At 43.7% G+C, this 21,657-nt stretch overlaps 1 protein-coding gene across 1 annotated transcript in view; it reads right to left on the reverse strand.

Annotated features, from left to right (window-relative positions):
• Positions 1 to 21,657, reverse strand: part of Ccdc6 (coiled-coil domain containing 6) — a 99,074-nt gene that overhangs the window by 77,004 nt on the left and 413 nt on the right. Inside the window, exon 2 of the mRNA XM_013017188.1 lies at positions 21,461 to 21,633. Coding sequence (XP_012872642.1) covers positions 21,461 to 21,633 — 173 coding nt within the window. The remainder of the gene's footprint in view (positions 1 to 21,460; positions 21,634 to 21,657) is intronic.

Consider the following 21,657-nt stretch of genomic DNA (forward strand, 5'->3'; position numbering starts at 1 on the left):
CCAATGAGAATAGAAAGGAAGGGACTGTTTCCAAACCGTAGCAGAGAATATCCTCAGTAATACTTGTGGGAAAGACAAAGACTGGCTAGTATGGAAGATTAAATTGAAGCTTTAAACCCATCTTTAAGCAGGGAAGATGGAAAATATTGCACACTAAAATAAAACCACCAGATAAACAGAGCCTGAAACTGACCAGGATAAAGAAATGTTCATTAAACTTGTCTCCTTTTAAGAAGGTTCTGGAAGGAGAAAAAGTCTACAATAGTAATAACCAGAATACAAACAACCCAGCAGCTGATCAGCGAGTCACAGGAGATTTATCCTATTCAAGATAGTTCATAAATACAAACTGTAGCTATAGCCAGAGATGGAGGAGGGAGGCAGCACTAATGTGGTTATATTGTCATCTGCAAGTTCAAGCAGTTTAAGGCAATTTAAAAGAAAATCTAGCCTCATTTATTCTTATGATTGCTCCAGAATCTCTCTTAAATACAGTTTATGTCATGAAGCAACAGCTTGTCCTACTTTTTCTGTTGAAAAAGTTTTACCATAAAATCTCAACAATATTAGCAATAGTTCCTTCCTGCAGATTATACGTGATGTTGTTTTAAAAGCACAAAAGGAACTTCCTTTTAGCCAAAAAAAAAGAACCCACCAAAAACGAAGTCAAAATATAAAAGACAAGCAAGAAAATGTTTTGCACCTCAAAACTGGAATAAAGGGTACATCATACTGTTATAGAGTACAAAAAAGAAAAGAAAAAAAGGTGGCTAAGAGAAAGACCTAGGTCCTAATAGACAAAGAAGAAAGGATGTGAACTAGACAATTAGAGAAAAAGAAATAGAAAGCGCTCTCACAAACACAGAAGAAGGTAAGATTCTTCTTCATTCCCTTGAGGGAAATGCAAAGACTATACCAGGAAGACATCTTTCATAAGTCAGACTGGCAAACTCCAAATATGATAACCCTGTGTCAGCAGAGTATAGGCCCACAAGTACCCTTCATATATCCTGCTAATGGAAGAGTTAAATTAGTACAAGGGCACTTGGGCCACATCTAGTCCAAGTACACATATATGGAGCAGTTGAATCACTCAGGAACTTCTGGAATTTATCAGGAAGTCAGCCTCACAAGTGAAGGAATTCCACAGTTTGACTGTTTTGGCTCAGCCAGTCTCTGGGGTATGACTTTGGTCAAGGAACTCAAACATCTCTAAACCTCACATACCTCATATGTTAAACAGGGACAGTAATACTGGTAAATTCAGAGGACTGGTGTGAGGATAAAGTGAATCAGTGAGTCAGCTGTGTGTAAGGAAATGGATCAAAAGTGACTGTGACATAGGTGCTAAAGAATTATACCCTCAGGGGCTGGGAATGTGGCTTAGTGGTAGAGTGCTTGCCTAGCATGCATGAAGCCCTGGGTTCAATTCCTCAGTACAACATAAACAGAAAAAGCCAGAAGTGGCTCTGTGGCTCAAGCAGTAGAGTGCTAGCCTTGAGCAAAAGAAGCTCTGGGACAGTGCCTAGGCCCTGAGTTCAAGCCCCAGGACTGGAGAAAAGCAAAAAAAAAAAAAAAAAAAAAACCTATGCCCTCAAACATAAGAAACTATGTCCTCAGACATATTTATCCATCCATACAAAATCCTACAACAAAGCTCCTACAACACTGTGGGACCAAAGACTGCAAACAAATTAAATATAAACAAAATAAATGTATAGAAAGCTATACAATGGATCACCATGTATGTAATTGTAAGAAAGGATGATGGGGAGTAATTACTATACCAATAAGGAAAATATGATTTAATGGAGGGAGAGTACATAGAATAAAGTATTGTGCGTATTATCTTTGTGGTTAAAAGGGAGAGCCAGGTGCTGGTGGCTCACACCCATAATCCTTCTACTCAGGATGCTGAGGACAGTGATTCAAAGCCAGCATAGGCAGCAAAGTCCATGAGACTCTTATCTCCAATAATCAGGAAAAAAAAAAAAAAAGGAAGTAGAGCTGAGACTCAAGTAGTAGAGAATTAACCTTGAGCAAAAAAGCTCCGGGACAGCACCTATGCCCTAAGTTCAAGGCCCGCGATGGACACACACACAAACATGCACAAGGAAAGGGAGCTACATGATGTCCTTCCTATTCAGAAATTTCAACTAAAAAAAGGAAAGAGGACTGGAGGTGTAGCTTGGTAGCTTGAACCCTAGATCCGGGGGTCAATCCCAAGCATCACCAATAGGTAAACAGACTAACAGATAACAAATATTTTTAAAGGGCGGCATTACTTCAAACCTCACAGGAAATTAAAACAGGTAAATGAACTAGCAGTTCCCAAATGTGCTGCTGAGTCCAAACCAATTTTAGACATACTGAGGAACTTTGTTTTTTTAAGTGCTCAATTTCCAAACACCCTCTTTTTCCTCCCTCAGAGAGGAGAAAGGACCCCGGACTGGAGTGGGCGCAGACCCTCTAACCCACCTAGTCCCATTTGCTAGCACTGTTCCTAAGCCAACAATTTAGCAATGTTTGACAGAAGCACCGATCCTCTTTGATCATGAGGCCCTCATTATTCATCCCCATCTCAGACTTGCTGGAAAGACAGTGAAATCACTTAGCTGAAACTACTCCACTGATGCCACCAGGCTGCAGATTTCAGAGGTGGAGTCTGGGCAAAATCTGCTGCTTGTTCTACCTGTCTGGGAGACTCGTGTCTGCATGAACTGCCCACAGCTTCCTGTGGCTTCACATTTAATACCTGGATAGACTTTCTGGAAGCCACAGATGCCAGGCCACCTTCCCAGGGAATGATTTCACCCAAACTGCCTGTCAAATATTTCTCCAGTAAAAGCTTTCAGTGGAGACTGCATAGGAAGCCTCGTTTCAGATTTCCTTATTAGAGATCCACAAGTCAAGTTTCTAGCTCCACACACACAAAGTGACAATCTCAAATTCATACCACTGGTACTAGGGAGCTGGGGCATCAGCCAACATGCCTATGGAGGGCTGAACCAGGATGACCTGAATACTTGGGAGATTGCAACTGGGGGAACAGGCCAGCAGGTAAAAGGTCCCAAAGCCTGCTGTCAACAGCTCTAGGGGGAAGGAGAGTTAAACTGGGGACAGTGCCTCAGGGCCCAGAAGTCAATTCTGGAAAGAGGAGGAAGCAAGGGTAACCAACTTAGGCCCATAAAAGCCTAGGCTGTTTACTTCTGAAACACAAATTTACTAGGGGAAATACTGTTGAACTTTTTTTAGGTGTGATAATGGTATAGTGGTTATAAAATTCTTCTGAAAGATGCAAATTGAACTGTTTATGGGTGAAGCTATTTCAAGATTGATTGTATATTAAGAACTGAGGAAAGTGATGTACGCTTGGTATATGCTTGAAATTTTCCATGATCAAAAAGAAAAAAATTATGCAAAAGCAGCAATTGTCTTCAAAACAAATTTCCCAGCAGGGGAATGTGAGAACCACATTCTAACAGTGTGATCATGCACCAGACATTTAAGATCACCTTTCCTGCCAGGGCAACAGTGTCTTAAAGATGAGACCTTACGGCACTATAAGCCCAGAGGCCATTCACTCATCATAAATGTTAACTGTTCATCAGCCCGGCACCAGTGGCTCATGCCTATAATCCTAGCTACTGAGGAGGCTAAGATCTGAGGATCCTAATTTGAAGACAACCTGGGCTTATCTCCAATGGAAATAGAGGCATGGCTCAAATGGTAGATCACCAGCCTTGAACAAAAAAGCTAAGAGACAGTGCCCAGGCGCTAAGATCAAGCCTTAGTACTGGCGCACATGCATATAGACATGCACACACAACTTCTTGTCTGTCTACTCCCAGGGGGCTGGGGCATCCCAAGCTATTTACCACTAGTTAAAAGCACATGTTCTGTGTCAGAAGCAGCTGACCTGGAAGATATTGAAGTACAGAGCCTCCCACTGGACATTCCTTTGTCCCCACATTATCAGACATAAATGACAAATGTGGACATTTAGGGAAAGCATCCTATCAGAGGGGCTTCTGCAAGAGAAGAGACAAGAAAGATCTCCAGACATTCAGAGCTACAGCAGCAGCCTGCTCTTCCACTGCTACACCTTCATCCATTCTGTCCCTTTTCCCTGGCATGTCCTTTATTCATGTCTTCCTGCGAGAATAAAAAAAACCTATGAGTCCTCCAACATTCTGCCACCTGAAGAGTTTGACAACTACCCAGGTCACACAGTCATTCCATTTTCATTTCTTCCTGAGCCAGTACTGGGTCTGTGTGGCCCATGGTATTTCCTCCTCCTGGTCTGGAAGGCAGGATGGCCACTGCAAGCTTCAGCTTCCACTTTCCAAGACAGCTAAGTCTACAAGGGAATTCCACCAGAAAAAGAAACTACTAGTACAAACCAGGAAAAGTGGGAGGAAGATTCTAGGGTGTTTTTCTCCCTCTCCCACCTGGGCCAAGTTTCAGCTTCCTTGGGTGAATGAACTTAACTCCCTCCCAGCTTCATCCTTCAGAGGAAGCATGAGAGTGCTGTGCTGCTATGGCCATCTCTGAGCTGTCTGACTGCCTACCTCCCAGCCTCTACTGGCTTCTCAGCAACTGGTTAACCAGTTCCTGGGATTGCCTTCTTCCCTCTCATTCCACATGGTTTCTGTTTTCCTGCGTGAATCCTCAAGGGTACACTGACCATCTTCCTTCTCCCAGGGTAATTCTCCAACAGCCTCAGAGCCCCTTTACAGAAGTCACAAGGCTCCTGGGCCTCAGATTGGGGGAGCACTCGGTGATTACCCATACTCTGCCTAGCTCCTAAAAGAGTCTCTCAAGCTTATCACTCAATAGACAGCCAAAAACTCACAAACATTTCACATCTATAAGAGTAAAAGAGGAAAGCCATAAGAAACTTTGAGATATAATTAAGGGACAGAAAGATTTTTTTGAGGGGAAATTTACTATACAAGTCAATAATTAGAACTGCCCAGACTACAGAACAAGCACTTGGAATAATTCTCAATTAAACAAAGAGCCTGAGTTCCTGCCAGGCATTTCATAGACCCTCACAGCTGCAAAGAGTCACAGAAATAAAAGTTTGGTTCAGAACAGAGGTTCCAATGCCTGGCTCCCAAACCCTGACCCCATTATTGCCCAGCTAAATGACCCTGACAAGCTAACTTCTTGACAACTCAGCTGTCTGGGTCTATGAAGTTGCAGTAACTACACCCCACAGTTCTATTTCAAGGTCTAACTCAAGCTAGTGCACATTGGCTTCCTCTGCTTTTATCTGCAGCATATTCCCAGGGGGTTCCAGCCTAATTGCCCTCATAGTCAGAAGTGTGTGAAGCTACAGGGTCAAAGGAGAAGCAGCAGAGATATGTTCCACCTACAAGAAAGAGGAATATCTGCTCTAAGAAGCCAAACTACTCACCTATGAGGCAAACGCAGGCTGCCAGACATAACCTCCAATTTCTTAATCATACCTCAGTAAACTGAATAGAAAAATGAGGTCCCAAAAGAATACACGATTGATGGCTGGACCTACATTCAATGAGAGGTCAAGGAACCCAATTCTTTCTGTACCATCACAGACTCAGGAAGGGGGCGGGAATGAAACAACTGGATTGGTAGCTTGTGGCCAAGTAAAGGGAGACACCTAAGATCTAGAGGTCATCTCACTCCAGATAGGGTGAAATAGGGGTGGTAGTGGTAGAAGAACAAGACACTATCTGGAGAAGACTCAAGAATACATTAAGAAGAGAAGACTGGATTGGCTGCTTCTTCCAAGATGACAACCTTCTTCCAGCAACAACCTGACCTCAGGTCCACGGGGAGGAAGAGAGGTAAAATGAGAAAACAGGTAAGAAATACCCAATCATTGAAAAGCGAAGAAAACGGAAGCTCCGTGTTGAATGCATGCTAAGGACTTTCTTAAGGCACATTTCATCCATAAACCAGGAGAGCTAAGATGTCGTGATCCTGTTTTTAAGAAGGCAAGGTGGCTTAGAGGTCAGCTAAGGTGCCCTAGACTACAGCAGAATGGAGAATTGCAACCCCAGTCTTGCAGTTTAGGACTGCCAGACAAAATGCCAGATGCCTAATTAAACTTAAAGTTCAGGTAAATAACAAATAATATATGTATATTCCATACAACATTTGGGACACTAAATTACTGGTTTTTCTAAAGCTTAAATATGATTATGTATCCTGTTTCTATTGGTTCACACTGGAAATACTACCTGATTTCCAAGTCTCTCCATAGTATATCACATTCTCCCCCAAAATTCTGTGGTGGAAGATCAGAGTTAATGAATAAAACTGCAAAGAGGAATAATTCACACAGATGTCCCAATAGAAGGTGCTAACCAATAACACATCATCAAGTCAGAAGCTAGAGGTACGGCTGGAGAGCTAAAACATCTGCACTTGCTAGCAAGTGTAAAGCCCTGAGTTCATTTGTAGAACTAGAAAAAAAATGAATAAAAATAGAAACAAAAAAGCTTCTTCATTTATAAAATATTCTTTTCATACTAATAAAAAACAAAGGCAATTCATAAAATATTCTTTTTTGTTGGTGGTGGTGGTTGTGGGGCTTGAACTCTGGTCCTGGGCGCTGTCCCTCAGCTCTTCAGCTGAAGGTTAGCGCTCTACCACTTGAGCCACAGCACCGGTTTTCTGAGTGATTTATTGGAGATCAGAGTCTCACGGACTTTCCTGCTCTGGCTGGCTCTGAACCTTGATCCTCAGATCTCAGCCTCCTGAGGAGCTAGGATTACAGGCATGAGCCACCAGCACCCAGCTCATAAAATATTCTTATACTAATAAAACCAAAAGCAATGAAAGCTATCCATGTGACCTGAAGAAAGAGTAGGCGATGCTTACAGAAAGCAATAAAGTTTACTTACTACTCTCTGCCTGAGATCAAGTGAATTCTAACTCATTCCCATCACCAGTGACCCAGGGCTACAAGGCTCTGAACCAAGTAAGAAGCAACTGAATTAAGGGATTACTGTTATTAGTTCTAATCCAGGAAGTAGCCTGGGAGGGAAAAGGATAGAAACCAAAAGGTAGGCAGGTGACGGTGCTCACCACTTAATCCTAGCTACTCAGGAGGCTGAGATCTGAGAATCAAGGTTCAAAGCCAGCCCCGGCAAGAAAGTCCATGAGACTCTTATCTCCAATAAACTACTAGAAAACCGAAAAGTGGCGCTGTGGCTCAAGTGGCAAAGTATTAACCTTGAGCTGAAAAGCTGAGGGACAATGCCCAGGCCCAGAAGTTCAAGCCCCACGACTGACAAAAAAAAGAAAGAAAAAGAGAGAGAGAGAGAAAGGAAGGAAGGAAGGAAGGAAGGAAGGAAGGAAGGAAGGAAGGAAGGAAGGAAGGAAGGAAGAGAAACAAACCAAAAGGCTCCAAGAGTCCCACAACGCTAGTGGAAAGACAACGGCAAGAAAGGGCCTGGCATGATTGGGTTCAGGATACTGACCCAGATCCGTTTATAGCCCATGCAAGATAATGCCTGACTCAAGGCAGTAAGCACCTTGCCCTTTTTCAACCATCCCTGAGGCCTTCCCTTCACATCAGGGCAATCAAATCAAATCCAGGCCCTGGTGAAAAACAAGTTCCTCAACCGGAAAAGGTCTCTGAAATACTGCCAATGCCACTGCTACAGACAGATTCAGAGGCAGCAGAAAAAAAAAACAGTCATCTGAGGAGTCCTCTCCAACAGCAAACAACTGCTCCTCAAACGTGCCACTGGTTTGTGACCTGGGGCTATTGTCTGTTCTTCCATCTGTGTTCTGCAAGCCTACAAAATCAGTCTGTTTCAGGGCTGGGAAGGTGGCTCGGTGGTAGAGCGCTTGCCTTGCGTGCATGAGGCCCTGGGTTCGGTTCCTCAGCACCAGATAAGCAGGGGGGAAAAGCCGGAAGCGGCACTGTGGCTCAAGTGGTAGAGCGCTAGCCTTGAGGTGAAGAGCTGAGGGACAGTGCCCAGGCCAGAGTTCAGGCCCATGCATGGACCCAAAAAGAAGACAAAACCAAAAAATCAGTCTGTTTCAAACATTTCTGTTCTTCACACCAGCAACCAAGTCTAAGTTGCACTAGGGTGTCACCCATCAAAGTCCATCTTCTGGCATCTATACCCTAATCAAACAGAGTCAAAAGTCACTTGGCTTTTCTGACATACAGATGTCATTTAGCAGCCCTGTCGTTGAAGTCAGAAAACAGGGGAAAGGTACATATTAGCTTCTTTTACAAGAGACAATGGAAAGAGTTCTACAACCCATCTACAGAGAAAAACAAAACATCTTATAGAACATGCACTTAGCTCCTCAGCCTTGTTCACAGCCTCACTGGCTTACCAAACTCTAGGGACTCAGCCAAGTTCCCAGGCAGCCCTAAGGGCCAGAGGAGCTGGGTTTGGTAGCATGAGGTCTATGGGTATCTAGGTGTTTTCTCTCTTGGTTTTCAAGAGATTATTTTTCTACCATAATTGTACAGAATTACCAAGAGCAGGGTTGTTTTGAAATATACTTTGGGTGACAAGAGAAAGTGTGAGGATAGACTGAGCACTAATAATCTTTAATATCATTTCCTATGGAGAAAAATGTATATGGTTTCATTTTGCCTCAAAACAACAGAGGAACAGAGGGTTAGACTGCTGTTCTAAACCAAGGTGCAAAGACTCTGAATAAAACAGTAAGACAGCTGGAACCCCACTTGACTGGAACCCAAGCCTCATAGGGCCTGACCATCCCTGTGGCACCAGACACCTCTCATACTGGGTTTTGTTCTGTTTTGTTTGTCAGACATGGAGCTTGAACTCTGGGCCTGGGCGCTGTCCCTAAGCTCTTCAGCTCAAGGATAGCATTCTACCACTTGAGCCACAGCGCCCCTTCCGGTTTTCTGGTAGTGAATTGGAGATAAAAGTCTCATGAATTTTCCTGCTGGAACTGGCTTTGAACCCCGATACTCAGATCTCAGCCTCCTGAGTATCTAGAATTACAGGCATAAGCCACCAGCTCCTGGCTCTCATACTGTCTTAATGTCCAGTGACCAATGCTGAAGGAAGAAGCCACCTAGAGGCAGACCCTGAACAGTAACTTCACAGGTATTCTTGCAATAAATACTGTTCAGCAATAAGAAGAATTAGCCTTTGATGCAACCAAATGGATGCCATGGTTAGTACTTGAACCAAGATAATGCAAAGAAATCTTACACACAAAATGCTCTATATTAATTGCAATTATATGACATTCCAAAACAAAGTAAGTCACAACAGGATGATCTTTTCCTCCAACAACCAGTGGGGTAAGGGATATACTAATAACCTATATCCTGAGATAGGTGGTGCTTACACTGGCAAATTCACTTTAAGCACTGTTTCAATAAGTCTGTACATTTAAAGTCTGTACCCTTCAGAGTAAGTATGTTAGACTCCATTAAAGAGTTTGTAAAGAGTAAACCTCAGCACTTCCCAAAATAAATTTCACAAACTTTATTGAACAACTGCCGGGTTAAGGTTGTGGGGAGGCAGAAATCATCTTTCAGAGAACATGGTCTTTCTATGCCAGTTGCCGTGCAGTCAGCCTGTATCCAAGTCCCTGGTCAACCACATGCTGGATTCTTTGAATGACTGCCTGGACTCCTTCTATGGTATTTCTTCCTCTGTGACGACAAAGATCACAAGAGGTTGTGGTGAGATTTAAATTCATTCCTGAACATAAAGTGTCAAGAACTGTGTGGAGAGTACAGTAAATTCACAATACACAGCTGGTTCAGGTTGCTGGTTCAGATGATAAATGACAAAGTAGCTGTCTTCAAAATGCTCAAAGGGAAAAAACAAATGTTTGCACTAAACAGCCACAGTAGATTTTGTTTTGTGTGTGTGTGTGTGTGTGTTTTTTTTTTTTGGTCAGTCACAGGGCTTGAACTCTGGGCCTGGGCACTGTCCCTCAGCTCTTCAGCTCAAGGAGAGTGCTCTACCACTTGAGCCACAGCGCCACCTCCGGTTTTCTAGTAGTTAATTGGAAATAAGAGTCTCACGGACTTTCCTGCCTGGGCTGGCTTTGAACTATGATCCTCAGATCTCAGCCTCTAGAGGAGCTACGATCACAGTCGTGAGCCACCGGTGCCTGGCCCCGTAGTAGATTTTTTAAAAGGTGAAAATGCTCCTCCGGTTCATCTGCCCTTATCTTCTTTCCACCTTTTGGTGATAAGCCAGGACAGGAACCTACCCAGATGTCACTGGTAGGCCCTACTCTCTTCCAAATCTCATTTTCCTCTGGATCTGAGTATACTGCCTGGGGGCGGCTACAAGCCACGAGCACCCTTAGCTATAAGATTCTGATCCTTCTGACTGCGGACTCACTCCTGGTTTGAGTCAGGTCCCTCCTGAATCAACTCTACCAGCAGTGTCTATGTCAACTGTTTCACAGAGACATATTGTGTGGCATTTGACAGGTATTGAACAATTTGTTAGGGAAGAAGTGTGTTAATCAGACTATAGACGCTATAACATAAAAACAAAGGCATAAACTAATTCTAGTCCCATGGGAACAGGAGATCTCCAGATGGCTATTCCGTGAGCAGAGATGAGAATGTACCAGGGCATGAAGGACAGCGTGAAGGAGTGGAGGAACCATGGTCCAATACTGAAGGACAGTTGAGCCAGACATGGGAGCAGACTGTTGCCCACACGCCTAAGGCACCATTCTCTCCTGTTGCTGCTTTCCAAATCAAGATAGTCTGCTACCCTGGCAACCCCCACTTAGGCTCGGCATCCTGGGAATTTGCTGTGATAGTGGGGCAGACTTCACTATTCTAACTTTAAAAAAAAAAAATCACCAAGAGGAAAAGGCCTACAACCAAGTGGAGATAAAATAGTCCCTACATAACTTATACCCCACCCTGCTACGTACTGTGCTGCTTTGGGCTAACGTTCTGAAGCCAGCCAGACCTAAGTTCCAACTTCATCCCCACCTGATAACTATGGGCCCTCAGACAAATTGCACAACCTCCACACCTAAAGTTGCAAGTTTAGAGCAATAGATAATAGAGGTACTAACCACACAGGATTACAGTGAGGATTAAATGAGAGAATGGATGGAAACCTCTTCCAACAGTGCCTATTCCACATTGAGCACTAGATAAACACTGGCTGTTATCATTGCTACACAGAAACATTTGGAAGTGGGACAATGTTGGTGAGTGAAAGTACTGTAAGCTTTCTTGTCTTTCCTTTTACCCTTTCTTAAATTATAGCTTATTAAAATCCAATGCTAACCTCCTACTCAGGAGGCTGAGCTGAGATGTGATGATCTTGGTTGGAAGCTAGCCCAGGTAGGAAAGTCTATGAGACCTTTATTACCAATTAACCAAGGAAAAAAAAATGTCAGAAGTAAAGCTTTGCCTCAAGTGGTAGAGCACTAGCCTTGAGTGAAAAAGCTAAGGGACACCACACAAGCTCCAGTGCCAGCATACAAAAAAAGAAAAAAAGAAAATTCAATGCATATAATACAACCCTGCCCCTCCCCAAGGGAGGGGGAAATAACAATCATCAGTGAGAGGTGAAGGCAAAATCCTTTTTCTCTTTCTCTCTCCAGATGTTCAAGCTCAATACAAATTAAGAGCAACAGGTCTGAAGCCTAGCAAGGGGCAGTATACAGGTTTACTGCATGACAGAATCAGATGCAGGACAGTCAATAGGCAATAAAAACTTAACGTGGATCAAAATATCAACACAGCCTTTGTATTGAAACACTGTATCCCTATTTATAACTTTAACTATAGGCCAAATAAAAGACAGCTAGATGTTTTTATGAGCAGAGTCAGGTTTTTCTTTTGAAAATAAAAATGACCAAAAAGCTATTAAAGAACAGACGTTATGAGGCAAAGCAGAATTGGAAAGCAACTAATTGTTTTTAAGTAATGTTAACTACAAAAAGAAAAGCTCATTTCTAAAAATGGATCATAGTAATGGTTATAAACCATTGTGAATCTACTTCATGGTGCAAATCACACATAGCAAATTATTGGTATCTCACTCCTTTTTAAAAAAGGAAAAACCGAAGATTCATTTCTCCATAAGAAACCCTAGGAATTTTTGGTTTAAAACCGTGTGAAACATCTTGTATAGTTTCAAAAAAAAAAAATAGCCCCTTTCTGGTAGTAATTTGAATCTTATGAAGTCCAACTATCGACTTTATAAAGTGTATGCTTACAGTGGTACAGTCTAAGTAACAAAGACATTAAAATCATCTAGCCAATTGTTTTCCTCCCACTTTACCATCTCTATTAATCTGGAGCTACTAAATGAAGCAGAGACACAATGTTTTGACTCAGCAAATATCTCCTGTTTGGATAAATCAAAGCCTTTCAAGTGGAAGAACCTCCCTCCTACCCCCTGCATAAAACAGAAAGAAGGAGGGGGGGAGGGAGGGAGGGAGGGAGGGAGGGAAGGAAAGAGAGAGGGAGGGCCAAACCTCAAAAGAATTGCTATAGAACACTAGCTACTCAGGAGGCTGAGATCCGACAGCCTTCCAGAGCAACAATGTCCGTAAGACTTTATATCCAACTAACCACCAGAAAACTGGAAGTGGAGCTAGGGCCCAATGGCGGAGTGCTAGCCTTCAGCTTAGGGACAGAGCTCAAGCCCTAAATTCAAGCCCCAGGGCCTGCAACAACAACAACAACAGAAAGAATTGCTACAGTAGGATACTTGAAAAATAACTCACCACTAACATGAAAATAACTGCATGAATGGAGGAGGTATTTAATATAGCAATAACTCCACTATATTAAATGCCAAGTATAATTATTTTGCACCTCCATGCAAGTCACTAGACTTCTGAGAAGTTCCTTTAGCTCACCCATATCCACGCTGTTCTCATTCTTTCATTTCCTCTATCTCTATGGAGAACATTTTTGAATTGTGACCTCTGATTGGCTAAACATCCCACCTGAGCTCCTCTACACTCAGTGGCCTCATTTGATCCTCAGCGCCCTGAGGTGCCCTTGGGGGATTAAGCAGCTCCCCCAGGCTACACCTGGTGCCCTCAGAGGCAAGACTGATCTGGTACAGAGGCAGGGAAGATTAGCCTATCTATCAGCACTGCTTTTTTAATGAGCTGGAATTCAAACTTGCCCTTAAAGTCTTATTTCCAATCAATTTTACCTTAAAAAGTCTTTGCGTTCATATAGTTTTGGATTAAAATCTTGAGAAATTCAGTCTTCTACCACTATTCCATGAAAGGATCGTGGGTGGGCTCCTTAGAATACAAGAACGGAGGGAAAACCACCTAGCTCAATTCAATCTGTTGACAGATGCAAATTATGAAATTAGAATATCAATGGCATTTATTTTCAAACACCACCATATAAAGATGAAAATTTTAAACAAAAACTTCCCTGTGCCACCTCAGCCTAGATAAATTGAGCAATAGCTCTCCCATCACTGACTTACAAAATAAACTACAAGCTCATTAAACTGTGAGTGAATATGACACAGTGTTTTCCTTAAAGGTATTCACTGAGCCAAGAATTTCATTGTGAAAGGCAAAGGTAGAGCTACTCTGCTTAAAGACCCTACAGAACTCTTTGTTAACTTCCTTCCGCTCTCCTTTGGGATGCTGGTTGGAGAGAAAAGGACAATTCTCTCTTTGCTAAATTGCCTACAAGTCTGACTAGGGACAAGCTAAAGCTGTCAGGTGCACACCTTGCTACACACTACACTACTGGAAAAACCCTTATAACCCTTTGAATACTTCTTAGCCTCTGGCCTACAGTAAGAACCTTTCAGCAGAATCCATCTTTAACACCATATTTATTACACAACCTTTTTGAGCCTAAGAATTGGGGGGGGGGGGGGAGGGAGGGTTGCAGAATTTTCCCCACCATTAAACACATGATCTTACAAATTCCAATCTCTAAACTACATTCCAGGGACCTGGTATGGTGATACATGCTGTCATCCCAGTCACAAAGGAAGTATGAATACTGAAATCCAGACTAGCACCAGGCAAAACCATAGGACTATCCAGAAAATAACTAAAATGAAAAAGGCCTTGAGTGGGTGGCTCAGACCTAGGAAAGCCCAGAGTTGAATCCAAAATCAAATAAATATAAGTAAATGTATGCCAGACATGGGGTCTAGAGACAAGTAAAGAGGAATTCTAAATAACCATTAATCACATCACATTGTTCGACACCTCCCTCTTTTAAAAGCATTCTTATTCCTAAAAGAATTTATAAAGTGATGTTTGCAATTTATGAGAAGGTAAGTTAATCTTCACAGCTTTGGATTTTACAGCCAGCAAAGATAGAAAAATTGGACAGTCTTTGGCAAGTAGGAAGAATCTGTAAATTAACTCCAAGATGCTGATGACTAGAAATAGTTTCCAGAGTTATTAGTTTCTGTCAAGAAAACTGCAATCACAAACAAGCAGGAACATTCTGAACCTGTGAGCCTTTACTAGCTCTGACAATAATTCAATCCATCTAAAAGTAACCACACTATGACTGAAAACAAAAGACAACACCTACCTACTGAGGAAAAAATTATGCAGAAGGGCCAAGAAAGATTACTCTTTCTTTACTCTTTGAACAACCATGCTGCAGTTTAAATGCAGGGATTAGCCTTTCTAGGTGTAAATATAATTAGCTCTGTAGGGCAAAACGTAAGGAGAAAAATCCATACAGAATGCAAATACAAGATGGAATCAACAGCCCTTTTCCACTACTCTGAAAGTCCTTTGTGGACATCTACCAAGATTTAAGTGCCCCCATCTTGTTTTCAGATACTGTCCCAGAGAACCAAGCCTCCTGCATCTGTACTGATACATCTGCCTATGATGGTCAACAATTATGCCCCCGAGGTGCTGTGGGTTATTTGAACACTACAGAAAACCATAGGAAAGATCTGGAATGACCAGTCACCATCATCAAAATCTGTAACAGCAAATCTGAACATGAACACTTCCAAAATCTTGCTCAGAACCCCTTGGAAAGATGAACCTAAAGAGGCCTTTTCCCCTTTCAGATGAAATGTATCAGGAAATGTCCAGGTATATGCTACAAGGTAACCTACCACATTACCCATAGCCAGAAAGCAAGGGTTTAGGGCACACACTTATTGCAGGGGTCCCCCAAGTATACAGTGTATCCACTCTTTAATCCTTCCAGTCTGTTCAGCCAACTCTGGGGAAGATGATCAGGACAGTGACCAGGTACAAGTGACAGTATCAGCATCTTCCATCTCAGGAAAAAAGTGTGCAGTGTGCACGTGCTCACATACACAAGATGACTCGGCAGCCAAGCACTGAAGAAGGCTGTGGACAAGGAAATTCTGCCTCCAAAAGGGACTTCCACATCTACTGGGGGAGATCTGCTGGAGAGGAAGGGACTTAACCAATGAAATATACCCAGTGTGTGGCTAACAAAGTGGCAGAGTCAGGGTGCATTGCTAACGGTATGGGTTGGGGAGACAGCAAAGCCTGCCACAATTTACAAGGCAGAAAGGAGGGAAGCAGTGGAGAAGAATTTTTAAGGGCAGGGGCGCACCACAGAGGAGCCTTGTGAAATTTCGGCAAGTGAGAGCTTAACAAAGTATACCCATGGCTAGATCTAGATCCATAAGCAGGAAGTTGCTCAGAGGCTAGTCACAATCATGCCAACCCACAACTCTAAGCAATAGCTACTTCAGATTCTGCCTTTAGACTAGTCTCTCTCTAATTGCAAAAATATCAGATACTGTGGATTCCCTAATTATTCTTCATTTACAGAAACTGTAAGATATGACCTCCTCAGGGTTTGGGGAAATTTGGTTTGGTGTAATCGGTAAACTAAAATCAAACAGATTATATGAAACACACTAGGCATCCATAAATTTGAAAAACTAAGTGCAGAAGAAATACACAAGAAAGACCTCTTTAAGACTTGTGCACAGTTAGACATAACTGTGAGGTCATATTTTCCTCAAGGTTATGTCTAAAGTTGGATATTTCCATAAGAATCGAAGGAGTATTCTTTTTTCCTTTTGCTGTCCAGGGGGAAAAAAAGCCATCACACCTTTTTATAAGGGCAACATTGACAACATTGATCTGACAACTTTAGTGTCGGCCAAGTCTTTTTGTTTTTTTTTTTGTCGGTGTGGGGCCTGAACCCTGGGCCTGGGCTCTGTCCTTCAGCTTTTCAGCTCAAGGCTAGCATTCTACCACTTGAGCCACAGCACCGCTTACGGCTTTTTTCTGATTATATGGTACTGAGGAATCGAACCCAGGGCCTCATGCATGCAAGGCAAGCACTCTAGCACTGAGTCACCTTTCCAGTCCCGGATTTGTTTTTATAACCAGAAAAAGATACTTAAATTCTAGTGCCAAACCAAACACGTACCAAAAGGTCTTAATGTACTTAGACACATTTTAGAGGACCATCAGGGCCCTGCTTTTACACTGGAAATACCAGCAACTAGTTGGAAAGTTTGCTGCCATCCAATTACTGCTCACAACTGCATTTCCTCAATTTGGCAGAGCCTACGCATCCTAGACCACTGTCACTGCACTCCAGTAGATAATCCACAGCCACATTCTCATTCACGGGAGGCCAGACAGATCTAGTTTAACACATAAACATTACCCTACAGGGTGACTAAGCATTTGTTTGTTGTTTTTCCTCTACTCCCCAAAAAAAGAAATTGTGATCTATAATCAGCAGCCTGGTTCCACTGATGGTTTAATGGGTAGATTTGGATAATCACTCAAAACATTCTCTTCTACCTCTTAGCCTCCAATGAATCCCACTGCACTGGCAGCAAGGCCATCTCTACCTCCCAGGTGCCCTCAGCAATGGATGAGAGGCCTTTTAGAGTTGATTGTTCCCCACAGACTACATTACCTGTATTATCCATTTGCTAGGAACGCAGACCCATTTCTGAAACAAGCAACTTGATCAAATTAAGCACTTCTAGACTGAAGAGACTATTGGCTAGAACTTCTACTGGACTTTGGACTTGACTAAAAAAGAGGCACAGCAAAGAGCTATGACTGGATACTTATTAACAAGACCCAAATCCAGGACACTGACAGCATCTAGTGCTCAAGACAATGAAAGTGGAAGAGCAACTACTCTCTTACCCATTGTTGATGGGGAATGCAGAATGGTCCAGCCACTTTGGAAGAGATCTTGGCAATTTCTTACATAAGTAACCATACATACTCTTACCGCACAATCCAGGAACTGTGCTCCTGGGTATTTACCCAAAGCAACTGAAAAACCCTACATGTGAATGTTTACAGCTGCTTTTTAATTGCCAAAACATAAAAGCTGCCAAAATGTTCTTCAGTAGGTAAATGGATAAAAGGTTATATCCAAACAATGCAATGCTGTTTAGCACCAAAAGAAACAACTCAACTAAGCCATGGAAACTAACACAGAGGAAATGTACACTACAATGTAAAAGAGCTGCATATGAATCTAACTGTGACCTTCTGAGAAGATAAAACTGCAGAAAGGGTGATCATGTCAGCAGCTGCCAGGGAGGAGATCAAAATGAGTGGATAGAACACAAAGGATTACGAGAGCAATGAAATCATTCTGTATGACAATATAATGGTAGATACATGTCCTTACACATCTGTTCAAACCCATAGAATACACAAATGCAAGAGTGAACCCTAATATAAACTATAGGCTTTGGGCGATATTTGTCAATATAAGTGCCTCAACTGTGACTGATTGGGTGGGGCAGAATGCTCAGGGTGGCTATACCGGAAGGGAGAGGGGTCATGTGGGAAATCTTTGAGCCTTATGCTTATTTTTGCCATGAAGCTAAATCTGCCCTAGAAAATAAAGTCTATTTAAAAAAAAAAAAAAAAAGACAAGCCAGGCACCAGTGGCTCATACTATAATCCTAGCTATTTAGGAAGCTGAGACCAAGAGGATTGCAGTTTGAAGCCAGCCCAAGCAGAAAAGTCCATGACACTCCATCTCCATTTAACCAGTAAAGAGCTGGGCAAAAAACTTTCTCAGCTTTCTCAGCACTAGCTATAGAACCCAGCAAGTGCAAGGTCCTAAGTTCAAGCCTGGAATTGGGAAAGAAAAGGAAGAAAAATGAAGGAAAGGAAGGAGGGCAGGAGGAAGGAGGAAAAAGAAAAACAAAAATCCATCAATGGATGGATGAAAGGTTATGTGTCAGAAAAGAGGTGCTCATTAACACAAATGTTAATATCATAAATAGACATTCTAATAAAATATCATAGACATTCTAGTAAGAGAGAAAGGCAAGTAATAGGATTACAGTGCTATCTTCCCATCAAACTAGTGAACACTTTAGCAAGGTATGCACATAACTGAATATCTAGGCTTTGTCACAAATTTCTATCAACAGCAATACTTAAGTCAGACTTGTCAGGAATTGCACAGATTCACCTTGCCATAAGGAATGCATCCACAGCCCCATTTCAATCACACACACACACACACACACACACTTCTTCAAAATCACCTGAGAGGTCAAACTTACCCCAAACACACTTTGTAGGCATCAAACATGTACACAAATTTGTATCCCAAGTAGTAATGGAAACCCTCACAAACTGAATGGAATCTCTTTCCTGCATTTGTTATTTAGCTCCTGTTATTTAGAACCTATTAATTCCTAGGGAACTACCTGGGTGAGCCACAAGCACTTTTATTTATCTAAATATTTCTAGGGAACTACCTGGGTGAGCCACAAGCACTTTTATTTATCTAAACATACTAAATGGTAGAGAAGCTTCTGGTACTAATAGACCATCACCTAAAACTATTTTAAAACTAATTAGTAAAAGCTATTCAGGAGGCTAAAATATGAGGGTGATAGTTCAAGGCCAACCCTAGGCAGAAAAGTGTGTGAGATTCTTATTGCCAATTAATACAAAAGAAGAAGAGAAGGAGAAAGAGGAGGAGGAAAAAGAGGAGGAGGAGAAAGAGGAGGAGGAGGAGGAAAAGAAAGAAAGAGGAAGAGGAGGAGGAAGAGGAAGAAGAGGAGGAGGAGGAGGAAGTAGTGGTGGTGGTAGTGGTGGTGGTGGTGGTGGTAGAAGTGGATCAGTGGCTGAAGTGGTGCTATCTTGAGCAGAAAAGCTCAGGGATAGCACCCAGGCCCTAAGTTCAAGCCCCAGGATTAGTACAAAAAGAAATCTAGCTGACAGCCTATGGCTCATGGCAGTGCTACTACTCATGTGGCTAAGATCTGAAAATTGCAGTTAAAAGACATAAAGAGCAGGAAAAGTCCATGAGACTCTTATCTCCAATTAAGCACACCTCCCCCCCAAAAAAGCCAGAAGTAGAGCTGTGGTTCAAGTGGTAGAGTGCAAAAAAGCCTAGGGACAGTGCCAGGCCCTGAGTGCAAGGCCCAGGACCAGCAACAAAAAAGAAAAACTACCCAGTAAGGTCACACAACATTCCATCAAATACATTTGGTTGGATGTCAATTTTAATTGCAAATAAGCACTAAGAAATGAAGCCCTTATTCAGTCTTCAGGCCAAATATCCAGAAGGCTTTTGAACTTAAACACCAGGAATGAACCTGTAAAGCCAACATGTTTGTGTACCATTTACAAATCCACTTATAATATGGTCAAAGGGTCAAACAGATAACCCTTTCATGACTCTCCACCCTTCCAACCTCTCCCCAGCAAACAAGCTAACAAAATCAGTGGGAATTGCTAGCTCACTGCATGCAAGAATCTAGGGAGAGATTTTGTTTCATGTAAGTTTTACTGCTTTCCATGGTTCATCATCTCCAAAAAAAAGGCTAACCTTGTCATTAGCTAATTCAAACCTTAACTCACTGGCCTTCCCCAAAACATCACCGCTCTTTCTCAAACCTCACTCAGCAAGCAGTCAGTCAGTCACCATCTATTCTCCCAAGAAAGCTGGCAGTTTAGAAGTGCCTGCCTCTGCGAATTCCTCTCCTTTCCTACCAAAAGGGCACTTCAAGAACTTCACCGAAGCATGAATGTTGGTCCAGTTCCATTCACCCCACTGGATTTGAGAATGCAAATTGCCTTTCCACAATCATTCGCTATTTAGGCTGCCCATCACACTGAAAGTCTGATGGCAAAGTCTGCTATCTACACAAGTATGCCATCTAGATTTCTAGCAGCCAGCATTGGGGAGAACACACTCACATACATACATACACACACACACACACCTTCACTAGAGACTTTTTCCCTGGCACAGGGACATCCTAAATTTGTCCCACTTATGATCCTTGACCCATCCCTACACTGATCCCTCTTTCCTATCTGAAAGCTTGGTCTAAGCAGCTATTGTGCAGCAGCTCTGGTAATTCATCCTCCTTGATTTCTTGACATTTTCTTCTCTGCTGCTGGCTGGGAAACTGTTTTGATCTGAATAGGGTTGTCTGTGCAGGGATTTTGCATGTTAATGATGAGGAGCTGGCAGGGACGTTAGGTGAGAGCACACAGTGTACTTTTTCTGCTGTTTCGCCTCATCACCGCTATAGGGGCCTTTCTCAACGTGGCTACACCAGATCTCAGACCTCTTCTGGAGGAACCTCCTGAGACTAGGTAGAAACAGAACAGATGGCCAATTCTCAAGTATCTGCACTCATAAGCAAGATACTCTCACTCCCACTCCACCGTCAAGGAAGCCAAACACCCATGCATCTTTGCTCAGCAAGAGGAGTCACGGCAAACAGCCGCCTTCCATCCCGGTGGGAGCCCCAACCAGGTCGGGATCAGCATGCGTTCTCCCGGCGAGAAGGAAGGGACTTCCAACCAAGGTGGGAGCTACCGACCCGAACCCGCCCTCCTCTTCCCGATCACAGCCAAAAGGGGAGGGACACACACACACACACACACACACACTTCCCGAGGACGCGGCCACTCTCCCGCCCCTCCACCGGCGACCCGGCTCAGCTCCGCCCGGATGCCCGCTGGGTGCCTGAGCTCGGCCGCGCACCCCACACGGACACACCGCACGCTCTCCAAGCCAGGCCCGCTGGAGACTCCCGCTTCCTCCCTCTTCCCCAGACTCGGATGCCCCAGATTGTGAGCGTACCCCCTTCTCAAGCAGGAGAGGGCTGGAAAAGTCCCACCCCGCCCCCCAAAACCAGCCACGCCGCCGGTCTCCAGCCCTGCCCGGGGAGAAGTCTCCTCCCTAGAGGCGAAAAACGGGGCGTGGGGGGGTGGCTGCAAATGATTTCCCCAAGAGTCTGCTCCGGCACCCCGCGGGGGTCTTGGACGGACACACACACACACACACACACACACACACACACACTAGGACAGACAGACCCTCGTGGTCCCGGGAGAGACGCCTCCTTCTCCACCCCCTCCCCCCCGAGGCCAGCGGGTCTCCCGTGGGGGTGTGCGGGCCGGAGCGAGGGGGAACTCGGGGGGGGGTGGCCGGCCTCTGGGCTGCGGCGCCTCCCGGGAGGAGGAGGGAGGCGGCGGCGGCGGTACTCACGATGGTCACGCTGGCTTTGCGCAGGTCGCGGTTCTCCTCCTGCAGCGCCTTGCACTTGAGTTTGTAGGTCTCCAGCTCGATCTTCAGGACCTTGTTCTCCTGCTGCAGCGAGGCCAGGCGGTTGGTGAGCTCCTCCAGGCGGAACGGCGAGATGACAATGCCCCCCGACTTCCCTCCGCCGCCCCCGCCGCCGCCCC

This window comes from Dipodomys ordii, unplaced genomic scaffold (assembly GCF_000151885.1).
Source record: "Dipodomys ordii isolate 6190 unplaced genomic scaffold, Dord_2.0 Scaffold34, whole genome shotgun sequence".
NCBI lineage: Eukaryota > Metazoa > Chordata > Mammalia > Rodentia > Heteromyidae > Dipodomys > Dipodomys ordii.